The 20,015-nt window shown below is 46.7% G+C and overlaps 4 protein-coding genes across 4 annotated transcripts in view; 3 read left to right on the top strand and 1 right to left on the bottom strand.

Annotated features, from left to right (window-relative positions):
• Positions 1-1,110: 1,110 nt before the first annotated feature.
• Positions 1,111-9,595, top strand: alox5ap (arachidonate 5-lipoxygenase activating protein). The gene is made up of 6 exons (XM_088279156.1): positions 1,111-1,259; positions 1,334-1,400; positions 2,336-2,406; positions 3,455-3,536; positions 3,641-3,740; positions 9,324-9,595. Exons 1-6 carry the CDS (start codon positions 1,190-1,192, stop codon positions 9,387-9,389), a joined length of 456 nt encoding a protein of 151 aa, XP_088135282.1. The 5' UTR covers positions 1,111-1,189; the 3' UTR covers positions 9,390-9,595.
• LOC148320555 (uncharacterized) lies at positions 8,050-9,203 on the top strand. The gene is made up of 2 exons (XM_088280179.1): positions 8,050-8,892; positions 8,986-9,203. Exon 1 carries the CDS (start codon positions 8,050-8,052, stop codon positions 8,683-8,685), a length of 636 nt encoding a protein of 211 aa, XP_088136305.1. The 3' UTR covers positions 8,686-8,892; positions 8,986-9,203.
• On the bottom strand, positions 9,437-11,451 carry medag (mesenteric estrogen dependent adipogenesis). The gene is made up of 5 exons (XM_088279150.1): positions 11,191-11,451; positions 10,443-10,546; positions 10,097-10,215; positions 9,869-10,021; positions 9,437-9,687 (listed from the first exon to the last, which is right to left on the bottom strand). Exons 1-5 carry the CDS (start codon positions 11,400-11,402, stop codon positions 9,673-9,675), a joined length of 603 nt encoding a protein of 200 aa, XP_088135276.1. The 5' UTR covers positions 11,403-11,451; the 3' UTR covers positions 9,437-9,672.
• A 4,716-nt stretch (positions 11,452-16,167) lies between these two features.
• Positions 16,168-20,015, top strand: part of fryb (furry homolog b (Drosophila)) — a 35,405-nt gene continuing 31,557 nt past the window's right edge. Inside the window, exon 1 of the mRNA XM_088279097.1 lies at positions 16,168-16,309. The gene's annotated coding sequence lies outside the window, so the exon portion shown is untranslated. The remainder of the gene's footprint in view (positions 16,310-20,015) is intronic.

The raw sequence follows: 20,015 nt of genomic DNA, 5'->3' as shown, positions 1-20,015 counted from the left end.
GTCTTGATATCATCTTTTCTTCCTGCAGATCTCTTTACAAATTTTGGAAATGTAATTCCCACACTTCTCATATTGTCCACTAGAGACCGCTATGGATTCTCTCCTCATGCACAAAACCAAACAAAAATGTTTAATTTCAACAGATGGTTCGATTTTTAGCATTAATCCAATCTCTGTTAAACAATTGAGGTATGTCTAGGACCTTAATATCACAATATCTGACAAACAATGGGATTGGATGCTTATTATTGTACATTCCTCATCAATTCGTGTGAGGCACCAAATTCTACAATCAAAGATCTTACTTCGGAGCCATCTCACCAATGCCAGGTTGGCAAAAATTAAAAAAAAATATTTGTGTCCTTTTTTGGTGGAAGCAGAGAATGCATCAAAAAATAAAATCCCACCTTGGCCTTCTTTGCATCTGTTGAAGGGTCTCAGGGAGCGGGCACCGAAAAGTCTCCGGCAGGACGAGCATGGCCAGGAGAGACAGCAGGGCCAGAGTGGCCATGGTGATATATGTCAGATACATCAAAATCCAAACTGAATGACCCCCGCCACCCCACACACCAAAACGAAATGCTTACTCATCTCTATGAGAAAGGGCGCAATGCAGATTCCTGTTCGCGACTCCATAAGGCAAGGTCCCTGATGCGGTGTTCCTCAAGGCCGTCGGGTACAGCTCGGCCGTGTATATTATATAGAGCAGAGCTTTTTATGTGCTCATTTTCACTGAATACCTTTAAGTTGTGTTAAATATCAACACCATAGGTGTTAGAAATAACACAATACAAAGTGTTGTTTACACCCATTGTTTTCTATAAATTACGCTCCTACAAGTGTTAAAAGGTAAATTCTAAGAAATGACTCAAACGATGAGCTTTTATGTACGCCACAAATCGGCTGGTGCCAGTTCAACACCATAGTGTGTTAATTTTAACACCTCCAAAGTTCTTATGTCTCATCTCATATGACACCCCAAATTGCCATTTCATCAAGGGTGTGTTGACTTTTTATATCCCCTGTACAGTCAGTCTATGATGCACATGCATGCCTCATTTGCATAAAGGGAAGCGCATCAGATTGGCTCGTTGCAGTGCTCGTGTGTTTTTGTCGCTCTCTGCACGTCCACCTCGTTCTCTTTCGGCTTCATCGTCAGCACCATCATCGTCATCGTCATCACATCGTGATGGAGAACAAGGTGGTGGAGAATATTTACCTGCTGGTGGTCGTCACCCTGGTCAGCGCGCTGCAGAATGGTGAGGGAGGCTTGACCATTACATTGATTATTTATTGATTTGTTTCATATTTTTTTTCCTGAATCTTTTTCAAGCTTTCTTCGCCCTCAAAGTGGAGAAGGAGTGCAACAGTCCCGCTTTCGAGCGAGTCTCCTGTGCCAAGTAAGCCCCGCTAATTTTAAAATTTTACTTCAGCTATGTGGAGTCGTGTTGTTTTTATTTCATTTCGATTTGACTTTCGAGAACCTTTTGTGTCTAATGTAACATTTCCGACACGTTAACAAGATTTCCTGTTTCGTCAGCGGGAAGCGGCTTGTGCCACTTCCTTTGGTGAAGTGATCCACAAAGGTGGCTAAACTCGCTTTGGTGAAGGTCTAGAAGCTCTTATGTCTTATTTTGAAATGTATTAATATGTCACGCCGCAGTTTCGAAGTCAACAATGCATGATTTTGCTAAAACTGATTTTAAGTATGAATTTGACCAAATTTTGGTGGAAACATGACACAACAAAACATTTATTTAGTCGGACAGGTTAGAGGTCTCAGTAAATCATTTACTGCCATTGACGGCTAAACACGTCAAAGATCCATTTTTTTTACTCAGCTGGTAGCGATTGAGTTAATTGTGGAAAAGGTTTGGCAAGGCTTGATCTCGGACTAGTATTTTTATTTTATTTTTTTTACAAACCTAGAATTTGAACAGGGGTGTGTAGACTTTTTATAGTCACCGTAGAGACAAGCGTGCGTGCATAAGTTATGATTTACAGACACCAGTCTCTGAATAACTGACTCAAAGGCCGCACTTAAAAGACTTCTTGCCAGTTGCATAACACGTTATCATTGTACAGCGTCTCAATTGTTATGCGATTACGTCCGACACTCGATGATGCGCATGTGAGGACGCGTGACTGAGTTTTTTACAGTTATTTTTTGATATGACACCACGCTTGATAGTGGCGCACAGAGATCGGAGCATGTATACATTTTTGATTGGCTTTGTGAAATAAAGCCGTAACATGACGAAATGCGGAAAAAGCTGAAGGGCTGTATAAACGCCACGCTAATTGCCAGCATTCCCTTTGTGTGACTTTCTCGCAGACGGAACTGTATGGACGCCTACGCCACCTTCCTGGTACTCATGTGGTGTGCCGGTCTGTGCCTAAGCCAAGGTCAATCATTAACACGCGACATCACTTGCCTTTTGTGGGCGGTTTGTGAACGTGCGCGTGTTCACGTGTGAGTGGGAGGTGTCTGTGCCGCTTGTGCATTTGCGTGTGCATGTGTGTGCGCGTGGGACTGGCCGCGTTTGTTCGTGTGTGTGCGTGTTTGTGTGCAAGGAATGTGCACGCGATTAAAGTGTGCGTGCATTTGTGAGTGCTTGAGTGTATCTATGCGTGTTCATGTTTGTGTGTATGCGTGTGTGCGTCTGCGCGTATCTGCACGAGCGTGCATGTTTGTTTGTGCAGTCGCCTTTGTTTGAGGGTATCATATAAGATGATACATGCAAACACTTATGAAGGACTCTCGCTCAGGGGTGTGGCTTCTCGTTACCTTATTTTACTCCCAACATTCCATGGCTGCCTTTGAAATTTCTCTTTCGGGCATGCATACACTATTTCAGCATCACAGCATGATGTCAAATCAATGTCAAGGTTCCTTATTGCATATTATTTTATGACATATTATTTATCATTTTGTAACTTGGCTGCTATCTTGCAACCGATAGAAAAAACGCAAACTCCACTTTGATAATAAATTCTCAACTGTTAATCGGAGTCAATCAATCTAGAGCAGGCATGGGCAAACTACGGCCCGGGGGCCACATGCGGCCCATTAAACGTTTTAATCCGGCCCGCTGAACTAAAAAAAAATTAAATGAATAAACCTTGTAAATGTTTTTTTTTTCTAAATACTGTGGCGTGTCAAAGTGAGATATTTTGTTGTAATGCTTTTGTTCATTTTCATTTAAAATTCAAAGTATTTTTTTTTTCTCCGATGAGGTGAGGTGACCAAAACACGTCATCGATCTGCTCATGGTCCGGCCCCTCTGACAAATTTTAGAAATGATTGTGGCCCACCGATCAAAAAGTTTGCCTACCCCTGATCTAGTGTCTAATTAATGTGATGAGATTGAAGGTTTTGGTCAAAGCTACACAACAGTTGAGGGAAAAAAAAACATTATTCTTTTTAATTATGATAATATTATGCATTTTCAAGCTCCTGCTGCATTCGCTGGCCTGGTATACGTGTTGGTGCGTCACAAATACTTTTTGGGCTACATGGGACAAAGCTCACAGAGGTATTTTTTTTCTTTGAATTTTTTTTACATTCTTAAATTTCAATTGTAGGTTTACATTCTACAGCATGTCTTAATGTTTTGTTTACGTTTACATTTGCATGAAGCACTCCAGGCTACCTGTTTGGAAAACGCGTTCTATTCTTCTTGATGCTAATGTGCGCGCTGGGAATTGTCAACTACCTGGTGGCGCGCTTCTGCGGGAGCTGTGACGGTTCGGGCCGGGGAGGAGGGCGTGGCAGTTCTGTTTGTTACAGGTTCACGATCCACCCAGCCAGGCTCTCCTCCGGAGAAAGTGGGCGTCGGCTCCGGCGCACCTGCAGCTCGTTGCCGGCAATCAGCGCCGGCTTAAGAACCAGCCACGCCAGGAGTCCGACGCCGGATTATCTTGTCACCTCACGTGGTACTGGCTCATGTCTCGTCTTGTTTCCCGTTCGCCTGACTCGCCTTGCTCTCGTGCTTGCTTGACCCCTGCTCTGCCGTCTCCCCCCTCTAGCCGACCTGAACCCGTCTGGTCCCGCTCCGCACGCCAGCGCCTCCGAGATCCCGCCCGGCAAACATCCCGCCAGCGCTCTCCGCTCCGCCGTGCTTCGCGCTACCACGCCAGCCCGACTTCGCCTCCCGACGCGTCTCGCTCGACCGCACCCTCGTCCGCGCCACCCGGCACTTGCCCGTCGGCTTCCTTCGACGTTGTCCTGGACGACGCCTGCCTTGTGGTGAACTCTCCCCAGCTCGCATCCCCACTCCAGCCCTCAATAAACCCTGTTTCCCACTCACCTGTCGCTTCCGGGTCCTCCTTCCTTCCCTCACGGTTCGTAGAACCGCGACAGAATAATCCGGCCAAGTTAATGGACCCCGCGACCACGGACCCCCTGGGCGAAACGCTTGCCCACCAGGGCAGCGTGCTCGAGCGCCATGATCGAATGCTGCAGGAAGTTCCGGGCTCCCTCCAGGTCATCCAACACCAGCTCTCGCACCTCTCTAACCAGGTGGGTTCACTCGCTCCCCCCTCCAACCTCCCCAGGGACGCGACCCTGGCCCCCCCGGCCGCCGCATTGCATTATGCGGGCGGTCGAGAGCCCCACGTTCCTACTCCCGAACCCTACTCCGGGGACTTGGGCTCGTGTAGCCAATTCTTACTCAGCACTTCCCTGGTTTTCGACCTCCAGCCCCACAGTTACGCTACCGAGCGGGCCAGGATCGCCTATACCATCAACTTGCTTCGCGGCCGCGCCGCCAAGTGGGCAACCGCATTGTGGGAGGCGGCGTCTCCTGCGATGTCGACTTACGCGGATTTCAGCCAGGAGTTACGCCGTGTCTTCGACCACCCGGTGCAGGGGCGCGAGGCGTCCCGCCGGCTTCTCTCCCTCCGACAGGGTTCCCGCTCCGCGGCCGATTTCTCGGTGGAATTCCGCATCCTGGCCCACGAGAGCCGTTGGAACGAGCCGGCTCTCCGCGAGGCGTTTCTCAACGGGTTGACCGACGCCCTCAAGGACGAGCTGGCGATCCGAGACGAAACCACGACGCTCGAAGAACTAATCGCCCTGGCCATCAAGGTGGACCATCGGTTGCGGGACCGGCAGGCTGATCGTTTCCGACGCCCCGCCAGAGTCGCCGCCCGGGCAGCCATTCCCCGACCCGAGGTTCGCTCGCCATCGCCGGTTCAGCTATCCACCGGCGCGGAGGAACCGATGCAGGTAGGAAGAACTACTCTGGACCCTCTGGAGCGCCAGCGCCGTCGGTCCCATCAGCTCTGCCTGTATTGCGGCCTCCCCGGCCACTTCTTGATCCACTGTCCCAGTAACCCAAAAGAGCAGGCTCGTCGCTGAGGGAGAGCCCAACGCCGAGCCTGCTGGTCTCCGCTTCTGGCTCTTCTTCCCGGATGTCCATCTCCGCCCGGCTGCTGGGTCCACACACCCCCCGCTCGGTCACCGCGCTGGTCGACTCGGGGGCCGACGGCAGCTTCTTGGACCTGACCCTTGCCCGCCAGCTCGGCATCACCATGGAACCCATTCTGTCTCCCCGAAGAGTGGTCGCGCTGGACGGACATCTCATCGCCCGGGTCTCCCAACAGACCGCTCCCCTGACCCTCATCGTCTCTGGAAATCACCGGGAGTCCATCAGATTTTTTCTGATTCACTCTCCCCAGGTCCCCCTGGTCTTAGGGTTCCCCTGGCTCCAGACCCACAATCCCACCATCGATTGGAGGAGGTGCGTGCTGACAGGATGGAGTGAGTTCTGCCACTCCCACTGCCTGCGTTCAGCGGATCCGCCCCCTTCCTCTACGCTTCCCCCCCCCCCTCCCCCTGACGTCTCCTCCGTTCCCCCGGACTACCACGACCTGGCGCAGGTTTTCAACAAGGACCTTGCCCGTACCCTCCCGCCCCATCGTCCGTACGACTGCGCCATCGACCTCCTCCCGGGGGCCCCCCTGCCCAACACCCGGCTATACAACATCTCCAGGCCAGAGAAGGAGGCCATGGAGACGTACATCCGGGAGTCACTTGCGACCGGTCTCATCCGTCCCTCGTCTTCTCCTCTGGGCGCGGGCTTCTTTTTCGTAAAAAAGAAGGACGCCTCGCTCCGCCCCTGCATTGACTTCAAACCATTAAACCAAATAACGGTCAAAAACAAGTCTTCGCTCCCCCTCATCGACCCGTCGTTCGAACCCCTATGTGAGGCCCAGATTTTCTCAAAGTTGGACTTACGAAATGCTTACCACCTGGTCCGCATCAGGGAGGGGGACGAGTGGAAGACGGCATTCAACACACCATTGGGGCACTTTGAGTATCTGGTGATGCCTTTCGGACTTACCAACGCCCCCGCCGTCTTCCAGACCCTCATGACGGACGTTTTCCGCGACATGCTCAACCGGTTCGTATTCATATACCTCGACGACATCCTCATATTCTCCCGCTCTCTCGCAGATCACCGCCGGCATGTCCGACTGGTCCTCCAGCGCCTCCTGGAGAACCGCCTCTACGTGAAGCCCGAGAAATGCGAGTTCCACGTCCCTTCGGTGCCCTTCCTTGGCTACATCATCGCCAGGGGGCAGCTTCGCCCCGACCCGGCCAAGATCCAGGCCGTGGCGGAGTGGCCCCAGCCCACCACCCGGAAGGAGCTGCAACGTTTTCTCGGATTCGCAAATTTCTACCGCCGTTTCATCCGGGACTACAGTAAGGTCGCCAGTCCACTCACCGCGCTTACGTCCACAGCCACCACATTCCAGTGGACCCCGGCGGCCGCCCAGGCCTTCACCCACCTGAAGAAGGCCTTCACCAGCGCCCCCGTACTCCGGCACCCAGACCCCGCCCTCCAGTTCATCGTGGAGGTGGACGCCTCCGACACCGGGGCGGGGGCCGTCCTCTCCCAGCGGGATCCCGGCACCCAGGTAGTCCATCCGTGTGCCTTCTTTTCCAGGCGCCTATCCCCCGCCGAGCGAAACTACGACGTGGGCAATCGAGAACTCCTCGCGGTGGTATGGGCTCTCCAGGAGTGGCGGCGCTGGCTCGAGGGCACCTCGACCCCTTTTTTGGTCTGGACCGACCACAAAAACCTGGCATACCTGCAGTCCGCCAAGAGACTCAACCCCCGCCAGGCACGCTGGAACTTGTTCTTGAGCCGTTTCAATTTTACCCTCTCCTTCCGCCCCGGCTCGAACAATGGGAAGGCGGACGCCCTCTCACGTCAGTTCTCGCCCCCTGCCAGCCCTGACGCTCCGGAGCCCATTCTTCCCGCGGCCTGTCTACTGGGGGCGGCCACCTGGGACATCGAGCAGGTCGTCCGCAACGCTCAGGAGCAGCAACCAGACCCGCGCCCAGTCCCTTCCGACCGCTTGTTCGTTCCCGACACCGTGCGGTCACAGGTACTGCAATGGGGGCACTCATCCACACTCACCTGCCACCCGGGGGTGGCACGCACTCTCCGCTTCCTCCAGCAGCGTTTCTGGTGGCCCCGGATGGCTAAGGATACCCGGGAATTCGTGCGAGCCTGCTCCGTCTGCGCCCGCGGAAAGGCCTCCCACGCGGTCCCCGCCGGCCTCCTCCAGCCCCTGCCGATTCCAAGCCGTCCATGGTCGCACATCGCCCTGGACTTTGTTACCGGTCTCCCTCCGTCCAACGGACACACAGTCATCCTCACCCTGGTCGACAGGTTTTCCAAAAGCGTCCACTACGTCCCCCTGCCCAAGCTGCCCACCGCGCTTGAGACCGCCAAACTCGTCACCCAACACGTTTTCCGACCCCACGGCATCCCGGAGGACATCGTGTCCGACCGGGGCCCCCAGTTCGCTTCACAAGTTTGGCAGGAATTCTGCAAGGCAGTCGGGGCCACCGCCAGTCTCTCCTCGGGCTACCACCCCCAATCCAACGGCCAGACGGAGCGGGCCAACCAGGACCTGGAAGCCGCCCTCCGATGCGTGGTGGCCCGCAACCCGGACTCCTGGAGCGACGCACTACCCTGGGTCGAGTACGCCCATAACTCCCTCTCCACCACGGCCACAGGTATGTCTCCCTTCATGGTCTGTTTCGGTTACCAACCACCTCTCTTCAAGGACCAGGAGCATACCGTGGCCATTCCCTCCGTGGAGGAGCATCTCCGCCGGATCCGGGGGGTGTGGGCCGAAGCGAGGGCCGCCCTCATTCGAACAGCCCAGAGGACCAAGCGACTGGCTGATCGCCGCCGGTCCCCAGCCCCGGACTACGTGCCTGGCCAAATGGTGTGGCTCTCCTCACGCGATCTTCCCCTACAAGTCGAGTCTCGTAAGCTGGCTCCTCGCTTTATCGGTCCCTTTCCCGTCGAAAGAATCATCAACCCATGCTCTGTTCGACTCAAACTTCCCGACTCCCTGAAGATTCACCCCACATTCCATGTCTCCCTCCTCAAACCGGTATCCTCCAGCCCTCTGAGCCCTCCGGCGGCACCCCCCCCACCCCCCATGATAATAGACGACCACCCGGCTTACACGGTGGCAAAAGTCCTGGACGTTCGGCGCCGGGGCCGGGGCTACCAGTACCTGGTGGACTGGGAGGGTTACGGTCCGGAGGAGCGCTCCTGGATCTCCCGAAAACTGTTTTTGACCGACGCCCCCATCAGGGAGTTTTACGCACTTCACCCGGACAAGCCGGGTAGGACGCCAGGAGGCGTCCGTTAGGGGGGGGGTACTGTGACGGTTCGGGCCGGGGAGGAGGGCGTGGCAGTTCTGTTTGTTACAGGTTCACGATCCACCCAGCCAGGCTCTCCTCCGGAGAAAGTGGGCGTCGGCTCCGGCGCACCTGCAGCTCGTTGCCGGCAATCAGCGCCGGCTTAAGAACCAGCCACGCCAGGAGTCCGACGCCGGATTATCTTGTCACCTCACGTGGTACTGGCTCATGTCTCGTCTTGTTTCCCGTTCGCCTGACTCGCCTTGCTCTCGTGCTTGCTTGACCCCTGCTCTGCCGTCTCCCCCCTCTAGCCGACCTGAACCCGTCTGGTCCCGCTCCGCACGCCAGCGCCTCCGAGATCCCGCCCGGCAAACATCCCGCCAGCGCTCTCCGCTCCGCCGTGCTTCGCGCTACCACGCCAGCCCGACTTCGCCTCCCGACGCGTCTCGCTCGACCGCACCCTCGTCCGCGCCACCCGGCACTTGCCCGTCGGCTTCCTTCGACGTTGTCCTGGACGACGCCTGCCTTGTGGTGAACTCTCCCCAGCTCGCATCCCCACTCCAGCCCTCAATAAACCCTGTTTCCCACTCACCTGTCGCTTCCGGGTCCTCCTTCCTTCCCTCACGGTTCGTAGAACCGCGACAGGAGCGACTATAATAAGGAATTGCTGGAGACCCTTACCAAAGCCGCCTCCGCGTTGCTGTTGATCCCATAGCGGCATTAAGACCAACAAAGATGGACCCCCCCCCCCCACCGGCAATTTTTTCTTTTTTTTTTTTTTTCGGCATTTATTTGAACATGCAATAAAAACAACAGTGAGTATAAAAATGTACAAATGCATCACATCTTATATACAGTACAATGGTAACATTGGCAACAGAATAATGTTGCGTGTTGGCTGAACAAAAATTGAAGTCGTCATTAAGGTTTTCCTCCTCAAGGCCTGCGGGCAGGCGGCGTCCAATCACATTTTTCAGCGAGTGAGAAAGGCGCCGCCCTCAGTAGATGCGTAACTGTAAGAACCAACAAGAGATGACATAAAATAGCATTACAATCATCTGTAGAATCCTTTGTGTGCCCAGTGGCTATCTGAGGTTAATTCAACATCAATATGAAATCAAATTGATTCAAGTAATGTTGAATTGACGCTAGATGCCCACTGGGTGTGTTTTACATTTTCTCGGCAAGTCCAACCTTGAACTTCCTCTTGCTGAATCCCAGCCAGTGCGAGAAGTCAAAGAGTGCGTCCGAGTGGTACTTGAGCGTGAAGGAGGCGTCAAGCCACTTCGGTCTGGTTCCTGCCATGTTGCGGGCCGCCCACGTTTCCAACGCGTCGGTCAGGTCCACCTGGGGGGAGGAGAACTCGAACGTTAGCTATGCGAAAAAGGACAATCATTCAGCATTTTTGAGAGTTTGACTCACTTCCACATCGTAGCTCTCACCCGCCACTGAGGAGATGGTCCAGTCCAGACCAGCCTCCATGTGCCACCGGACCATCGGGTCGGCGCCACACAGGCACACGATGTAGTGCTTTACAACCTCTGCAGGGAATCAACAATGTTTGTTAACGTACAATAGCGTTTGCGTAACGCTCGTCTTCCAGCATTGGCACCTTTGTGCATTTACACCCAAAAAAAGTTTGGGGTGAGTTGCAAGCTCGCGTTAGCATAGACACTCTTCTCCTAGCATTCACCCAATGGAAAACAAAAATTGATAAACGCACAGTAGCATGCGCGTAATGATCATCTTTCAGCATTCGCCTTAATACCTGTGTGTTCAGGCATGCACATCGCCACCAGCATTAAAATGTTTTTGGACACCAGACTCCTCCGGAGGTTGCTGTACTGCCACAAGTCTGTCACTGTGATGCTCCTGTTTAGTTGTTTGGAGGAAAATAGAAACTTTAATTGTTATATTGTCATGTCAACATTTCACACATTGTTGAAACACAACTTAATTTCTTATACATTCACGTCAACATTTATCACTTTTTTTTTAATTGTTTTTCTTATACTTCAACGTTTAGCAGTACTGAAACAGAACTTTAATTCTTGTGTTTTACTTAGTTCAAACACAACTAGTCCATATGTTTATACATTTTTCTCTACATTAAAATAATTATAATTCTTATATTTAAAAATGTATCACTTTGCTAAAACACAATCTTTAATTTTATTTTTTATTTTTTTATATATTTCGAACATTTCTCACCTTGTTGATACACAGCTTTAATGCTTAACGTTTCTAACTCTATTGAAACACTGCCAAATTATTTCATTTAAACATCACTTTGTTAAAATGTGAGAAGTGTTTCATGGTACGTTTCAATAAAGTGCAAAATGTTTACGTGTACATAATATACGAATTAAAGTCATGTTTCAATTTGGTGACAATTTTGTTTTGCAGTCAAATTAAAGCGTTTGTTAAAGTTGTGTTTCAACAAGGTGAGAAATGCTTACATGAAAGAATTAAGGTAGCATTTAAATAAGGATTAGAATGATAAACGTTGTGTTTACCTGCCCAACGAACCGTGGAAGACGACGCTGCCCGCGGACGTGTCACAAGGGTCGGCAAACAGCAGGCTGCTGTCGGGGTCCCCGCGGACGACAGCGTGGAGCGGGGTGCTTTCCACCGAAAAGCCGCTCGGGGGTCTCCGGAGAAAGTCTTGAAGCTCCGTCACTGTCAACCTCGCCAACTGGGTTTGTTCTTCTTGTCCCATCTTGACCATGTTGTGACGGTTGTTGCTCGACGCAGTATCTTTATAGCGCTGTAGAGCTAGTTGTGTTGAGGGTGTGCCACTTCCGGGTTCTTGACAAAATAAAATTACAAACCAAAAGGTTTTTGTTTGAAGAACGTGTCGATAAAAAAAAGATAGGAAAAGATAAAGATATCCTTTATTGACCTCCAAAAGGGTCATTCGAGTGAAACAGCAGTTAATAAGATAATTAAAGAAATGATAATGCATGAATAATTAAACCACTCGTTGTTAATAAACGTCTCCATTCATGTTTTTCAAGTGGACTTAAATTTGATGGAAGTGAATTTAAAATGCCATTGTCACAATTGACATTTGATCAAGATACCTAAAAAAAATAAAAACCTTAAAATGTATGGACATGTCATGTTGATAGGAGGTGCCTTTGAAAAGCCTTCAATGATTTACACTCCACTATGTCCTTGTCCTTTATTGAAATCCACGAATTCAATAAAATTGTCCATAAAAATAGTTTGAAAAAACGGCCTAAAAACTTACATTTTACCTTTCAAAAACCTCCCCCTCAAAAAAATTTCAATTTTGTTAAATGGGCTCAAAATGTCAGAAATGTGATTACATTTTCATTAAAAAAATTCTTCAAGATTGGAATTCAGTCATGGGAAGAACAACAAGACCCAGTTGGAGATGTGTGTTTGAAAATATGACAAAATCAAAAAACAAAAAAAACCAAGGCTGTGCCCTTGTCGAAAGCAGTCCTGAGCGTTTCCGTTTGCATTGTTGTCGTTCACGTGTATTCAAAGTGGGTCACCCCACTGCAAACAATAATACACGCGCGACCACTCGACTCCTGAGAAACGCCGCCTCCCTCGATCAACAGTATCATCACGTGTTGCCTTCAGGGACAAAGCGAAATCTCAAGAGCGTACGTGAGCATTGCGACTCATTTCAAGATACAGTCACCCGTCCTGTGTGATTGTTTTTCATTTTGCAGAGCGATGACATTCCGGGCCTTGGCTCCACGTCATGTTTGACTGCTTGTCTCAGCCAGGGCGCCAACGTCTGAAGTCACTTGAAGCTGCAATAGTTTTACTGCCAGCTTTATCTGTTTGCACACTTTGCCCTCAACATTGCAATAACAAAAACCTAACCTCGCTGCTCTGTACTTTCCCACTTGTCAAAAGTGTTTTTCGTCTCTCTGCAACTAATTGAGGAAAACATTTTTTTTATTTTAGTTTCTGTGGTCCAAAGTGCTTGACTCATGTGCTCCAGATTACTACAAGGCCTTTAAGTGGCCCATTGAGCCACTTTGGGCCACATTTTTGCAAGTCACTACAAGTCTTGTACAATTTAAGGTTCAATAATTTTCTCATAAAATCAAATTTTCTTTCGTAAAACTATATATTTTTAATTGTAAATTATATTTTCGTTCCTGGAAAATTAAATGTTTTGTTTTAAAATCTCATATTTCTCAAAATTGTATTTTCTGTTGTAAAATGACACATTTCTCTCCTAAAATGACTCAATTTTCTCGTAATTGTATTTTTTTATCTTGAAAAATTATGGGTTTTCTGATAAAAACACATTTTCTCGTAAAATGGCACATTTCTCCTCAGGAAATTATTATTAGTATTATTTTTATTTACTTTTTTCCCCTCAGAAATTACATCAGGTCTTCTTCTAAATTCTGTATGTTCTTCCAAAATTCCACTCTCATAAAATTGAACACTTTTCTCACAAATTAATCTTCCCTTTTTTTTTAAATAAAGTAAGTCATTAAATTAAATGTTTTTGATGACACAACCTCTGACATCCCTTTGTGCGTATGCACATTGCGATTGAATAATAAAATAATGAAAGCTTGTTACTATAACGCATCTGACCTTTGCATCTGACAAACTATGCTGTGACTCACGTGTGATAAAAAGCCACATTTACGCTGAGTACAACAGAGTGTTCCAAACACAGCACATACTGTATTGATTAGCAAACATCACAAATTAGTGTGCCTAATATTGTGGCCCGTTACTGTGCAGCCTTATGGAATATAGGGGGAAAGGAAAATATTATTATAATTGAATAAATAAGAACGTGAAGATCAATGACATTGTTGCAAGATGAGAGTAATTTCAAATAGATTCTTCCTTTTTAAAGACAATAACGTGACCTAAGGCCACCTCTAGTGCATTTCCTATCTATAAGAAATGACAGATGGCTTTTTTTTGTTGTAAGGAAACATAAATTTTTATCAAATTTACCATCCCTTATGTTGTTAAATCAAATTTAGTAAGAAAATCCTCAACATTAAGAAAGTCCCCTCTTATGTCCATTATGTGCAAAATATACCTTTCTCTACCTAGTCATGATAAAAAAAATGTTCTAGTTAGAATACATCTGTTATTGCAGATAACCGAATGTGGGGTATAGATATGATTATAAATCAGTCTTCAGTAAAAGTGGATATACTGATGAAACCTTCCTTGGAGCTCCTCTAGAGGGCGTAAAAGCACAACGCACTGCGCAACAAACAATGACTCTTAACAAAGCAACTAAGAGAAGGAAACCAATGCTGATTTTACACCAGCTAGCGACCGGCGTGTAACAACATTAATAATTCGTTCCTCCGTGTTCCTCTTTTGAGTTGGTAAGGGGATATTATGCCTGCAGCTCGTCTGATAACTGGGCTAGCTAGCCATAAACACGAGCCGTAGGTAGACTCGACGTTGGCTTCAAAATAAAACAAATAACACGAAACATTTGACTTTTTAATGGGAGCACGAGACAAAAGTATGCCGCAACAAAAACGTTTACCCTTAAAGAAGTCTAACAGTTTCCTCAGGTTTTGTTTTGTGTTGCATTTATTCAGGACAAAGGGCGCCAACGCTTTATTTTGAAATTCACAACAGCACACGCTATTTCGCGCTGTGGTAATAGGAATAAGAGCACGGTGTTTTTGTTCTGTTTATTTACCTTGCAGGAGGGACTAAAGTTTCATACGTGCATTCACCAAACCCATGGGCCCCTTTGGACAATTGTAATGTGATTGTTTTTTCAACATGCCGGAAAAGTCTTAAAAATTCTTAAAATGGTTTGACAATAAATGTTTTAAATTTGATGGAAATTTCCTTAATAAAAGGTCTTAGTAAAAGGTGTTCAAAATGGAAATAAAATTCTAACATTTGGTGGAAGTGCCCTAAATTAAAAGAAAAAGTCTTGTAGTTCATTGAATTTGCCTTAAAAAGTGTTTGATAATGTTGAATTCAACAGAAGGGACCTTAAGAATGCTTGTTTCATTCCAGGTTGCCTTTTGAAGTCTAAAAATGGATGTACGTTTCCTTATAAAGGTTTTCCATTTAATAGAAATTTGTTCAAATGTCTTAAATTTGAATAAAAACAAACTTTTAAACTTTGTTGTTGAAATAGTCTGAAACATGTCTTGATGTTTAAATCGGGCCATCAGGATAAAAGTCAAAGACAATCAACCTCAAGTAGGTCACATTGTTTTGTGTACACAAAATATTCACCTGTCATTCATCCCCGCCTTTTACAGTATGTACATACACACGCACACGCACGCACGCACGCACACAGACACAACCACCCCCACACACACGCGCACACACACACACACACGCACGCACACTCACACTCATCCACGCGTACACACTTTCCTTACCAACAGCCTAGACTGACCAAGAGGGAAGCCTTATTTCATTAATTATATCAAGACAGGAACCCGTGATCCTGTTCTAAAATTATGACTCGAGTTGTGCGAATGCTGCCGATAGAGAACTGAAGCCTTGCTCCACTTCCTGCTTTCTTTCAACATTACAGTTTTCTATTTATAACATTAACCAAACTCCAGCCACAAATGTAGGTGCACCTGCACAAATTTTAATTAAGTTCTTGGATTTTGATTTTTTTTATACTGGTAATAAAGAGTGGCTGCCTGTGATAGTGTAAATAAAAATTGTGCTCTATTATCTTTTTGAATATTGTTCTTGGCATCAGATGTCATTTGATACCTAATGCAGTGGTTGATGATCGCTTATTTTTTGGAGCAACATTTCAACACATCATCAGAAAACTTAAAAAATATTTAAAATATTAACAAAAAATAGCTGGAGTCCTTCCGTGACAAACTTGTTCAAGAGGTTTTGTCCGATTGCTACCAAATTTGAACTTTGTATACTAATCAGATTGGTTATGTGACATTGTAAAAAAAATAAATAATAAGTGCTGGGTGGCAAAATCTGAGGACTCGCTATAAAACAAGCAACAAATAGTCAACTCGACAATGTCTTTAAAAAATCAGTCCCCAAGGGCCGTTTACTTCAAAGCAAGAAATTTGTCAAACAGGTTCAGCGTGCAGAGCAACAATAAAGTCCGAAAATGCCATAACCAAATAAAAATTCACAAGAAGTCAGCCATTTTGGTTTGATGCTGCCATTTCAGGGTCAAGTTGGTCATTTCCAGGGATCCTTCAAAGACAAACCCTAAAGAGATTTTTTTTCGGCCAACGTGCTGCCTGAATACAAGTCAGTCCTGTTATTTGTTTGCACAGCTGCTTTGTTCTAAATCCACAGACTTTTTTCATTTCACTGCCTCGCTCAGCATCCTCCATGGCAGGTGTCCTGCCCTTGGGCCGAGGTGCGCCCCTAGCGACAAGTTGACGAGCACCCGACACCAGCCAATAGGAGACGTCCTTGGTGCCAGTTTCCCGAATGGGAGCCGCTGATTGGTTGCTAAGGGCGTGGCCTCGGACATCTCGCTTCTATGTGCTGCTGGTGGGTGCTGTGGAGCTGTCAGCCGGAGCGAAGAGGCGAGACGGACGGATGAAAACAAGCCAGACCACCTCACAAAAACAAGCTGAATAGGTGTCGCAAGATGGCCCAGTGAGCGCGCGCGTCGACGAAGAGAAGGTACGTGTGGGATTTCTTTTCATGTCGTGGCTGCTTGGTGTGCCTTCCTGCCTCGGCGCTGACCACAAAGGCGGAGGCGGGCGATGTTTTGATGGAAGATGTGACGACCACCGGGGCTCTGGGCTAGCCTGGTGGCTAACGGATTAGCTTCAGCCACGGCTGGTCATATTACAAAAAGCAGGCACTTTCTAACATTTAAGACACCCATACGGTGAATAATGCCAGTCTGCTGGGAGAGGAAGGAATATACTAATCGTATATTTAATGATAATGGTGCCCGTGACAAACAATGCAGCCAAATTAGCATTGCTAATTGCTAATGTGAGCAGAGAAAGAGATGACTCCTATATTAAATGAGTGTAAATGGGTTAGGCTTTCCAATGGAAAGAATTGCTCTTCATGTTGATGTTTTGTTGAATAAAGAGTTAACGTTAGTGTTAAATAAAGAATGATGTGACTGTCGTCTAGCAAGTGCAGTGATTTTTTGGGGGGGGCTTTGACGTTCAAGACAGTCGACTCTGAAAGTACAAAAAATTATAAGAGAAGCAAAAATTTAAGAGTTTCACAAATATGCATTACTCATCTGTGTAGAATATATAGTTAAAATGGGTAAGAATCTGAGAAAATCTCTCGGCGGAGTTTGTATTTGAAGGACCCCTGGAAATGGCCAAAATGACCCTAAAATGGCTGCTTGAAACCAAAGTGGCAGACTTCCTGCATTTTTTTTCCATGCATGCCTTCGTGAGACCTCATTAGGCATTTCTTGATGATAGAAATATCTACCAAATGCTGTTAAGTGAAACTGGCTTTTGGGGCTGAATTATAAAATATATACCTATATATGGTAATTCATCAAATGTCGCTGTCAGGTTCCACTCACACACAATGTCGAGGACTCCACTTCTGCGCAATGTATTGTCATCCATCTGGGGAGTTTAGAAGGTTCGCATTTGCTGCAAATTGTCCGACAGGTGATCCAGGTTGCTTACCTCCGCGAATAGCAATGGTTGACGAGTAATGTTAAATAACGTAACATGTTGGGAACTAAACCACTTGGTGAATCCTAATTACTTTATAGAAAATATTTTACCTAGTCAGTTTAATCTATTAAAAAATAATCTGTATTCACAGTCGTAGATCGAATGATGTGTAATTGGCATATGGTGAAACCCAAAGTAGCCTCAGAAGCTAAACTAGTGCTGAATTCATCAATACCCAAGAAATACCTCTCAGTTTAAAAAATGTTAGCGTTGCGAGTGCATCGCTCACTCTCGTGTGATACTGCTTAATTCTCGTATGTTTGGGAAAGCCCATCACTCAAACACACCTCTTCAGGTGCAGCTCTTTCACTCGCTGTTCGTTTGTGGTCATGATTTTGTGCCAGCAAATGTGTGAAGTTGCTAACAGACGTGATCTAGAGCAAATCTTTGTTTTAATTTTTTTTCCACATACGTTCACTCCATCCACGCTGTAGGCCGTGGAGAAGTGGGTCGCTGGTCGATGATGATGATGATGATGATGATGATGAGGAGGAGGAGTAAGAGGATGATGTGGGTCATGAGTGAATTGTTTGCTCCAACCCACGGGTGCTCATGTTACTCAGTGTGTGTGTAGTATTGTGGGATTTTTTTTTTTTTTTAAGTGTATGATGTTTGCAAAAGTTCTCGTCACCATTGAACTGGTACATTTTAGTCAACCCACACATCCGTGTACCAAGGAGAGACATATTAGGTGTCTTAATAACATGTCTGTGGCATGCCTTCATCAAAACAAGGCAAGCATCAAGAATGATAGACATCCAGTGTTTATACGGTGTATTTCATGCCGTGGTGAAATGGTCTCGTTTTAGGGTCCTGTCACTTTCATGCATGGAGCCCGTATGTTTTCAGAAATGGGCAGATAACTTCATGATTTGCTTGTTCAATTTCACATTTAATGGGCAGACATTCCAGAAAAAGTAATTGTTATACAAACAATATAAAGGTTTTCTGAATGAATGTATTTCCCGTTCAATTGTTTTGTAGGACTTAAGAGGTTGAGTGCCACCAGCTGATGGGAAAAGGAGCAGTCTTGTATTCAATCCACCCCCCACCCCAAAAAAAAAACAACAAAAAAAACACCTCCATCATCATGTTGTGAACTCATGTCCATCTTTACTCATTGTCATCATTGTTGCCATGGATACCACCTGGTTCCATGCACCCACTGGCTTTCATGGTGTGGTCTTTCTGCCAGGCAAATCCTCGCACACACACACACAACCCCCCCCCCCCCTCACACACACACACACACACACACATTCCTGGCAATCCACTCCATGTCTTGACGTGGCCACAGGTGCTGTAAATGTTACCTAATGCGAGTGTGTTTATAAGCGGAGGAGACGATGAACAGTAACAATGTGTTGTTGTTTACGTCCACTAGAATTGTTGTTAGTATTGAAGTTTTTTTTTTAAATCTTGATAGCCATTTTCCCAAATTTTCTTCTTTCCTTTCTAATTTTTGGGCCATTTCCTGGTGTCCAATGAGTTCTTCCTCATTTTGGTTTGAAGCGTCCTTTTTAGGTTCGTTTTGACTCCATTCTTCAATTTTGGATTAAAGTCTCCATTTTAATGACATTCGTTTCCATTTCCAGCATTCCAATTGACTAAATTCTGCCATTAATCAATTGAACTTTTAATTTTATGGCAATTCTGTCCATTTCCATGAGCACTATGAACAAAATACACCCATAATGGTTTGAAGTGGACATTTAAATGTCATTCTGGCTGTTTCCCGGTGTTATCACAGTCGTTAGTGTACTTCTGATCGCCCGTGTTTATTTACCCTGTTAACCTTTAACCTTGACAAAAAGAACAAGCCTGACTCAAAGAATGGACTCAAGGGGGCACCATTGCTGTGTGCAGAATTGACTTCTGCTTGTTTAGATGATGTCATGAAAATGAGCTTCACCTGCAATGGTATGTAGAATGTTTGTAGTATTGTGTCATTTGTTACTATGAGGGATTTGACATCACAAATGTCACTTGTCACCCTAGTGAACTCTTAAACTACGGACATGATGATGTCCCTGTGCCACAAGTCAACTTGTTCGTACCCTCCTCCACATGCTTGTTGGACAGGGTTACTCACTCACCAATCATGGCTAAACTGGTTGTTCATATGTCTCTTTTTTAGTTTTGAAAAAGAGTTGGAACGTGTGGGAATTGAAGTGAATCGTTTCACATCGTCTCGTCTCATAATATCGTATGTTATTGAAATCGAGTGGATTGGCTCTTGTCATCGTCAGATTGAATCACGAGACATTGCAATTGGTGTGAATCATAATTGGAATGTTTCGTATCATAATTTAAGTTATTTGTACGAGATCGTTGGAATCACATATGACCATTTGGACATTTAGAATTACACAAAAAAATTCACACGCAAACATTTTGTGTTTTTCTTTTTTTTTTTTTTTTTTTTGCATCCACATTTGTATTGTGACATTGAAAAAAAAATGCGTCTCAGGCTAGCTCTGTGAGCATTTTTCCACTTACAAACCAGACACTGTTTGCGAGTTGAAGGGGGGAAAAAAAGAAAGAAAACACTTGCACCTGTCCCCCGAGCAGTGAGAAGACACAAACTCTCTTTTGTTTAAGACTCATCAGAAACCTGTTGAGCAAGACCGTTCGCGGTACAGCCTGACTTCGTTTTACGCGTCACG

Source organism: Idiotropiscis lumnitzeri, chromosome 17 (genome assembly GCF_059441095.1).
Source record: "Idiotropiscis lumnitzeri isolate Australia: NSW breed Sydney's pygmy pipehorse chromosome 17, RoL_Ilum_1.0, whole genome shotgun sequence".
NCBI lineage: Eukaryota > Metazoa > Chordata > Actinopteri > Syngnathiformes > Syngnathidae > Idiotropiscis > Idiotropiscis lumnitzeri.
The sequence above is the reverse complement of the archived record's forward strand: the minus strand, read 5'-3'. Positions and strand labels throughout refer to the sequence as shown.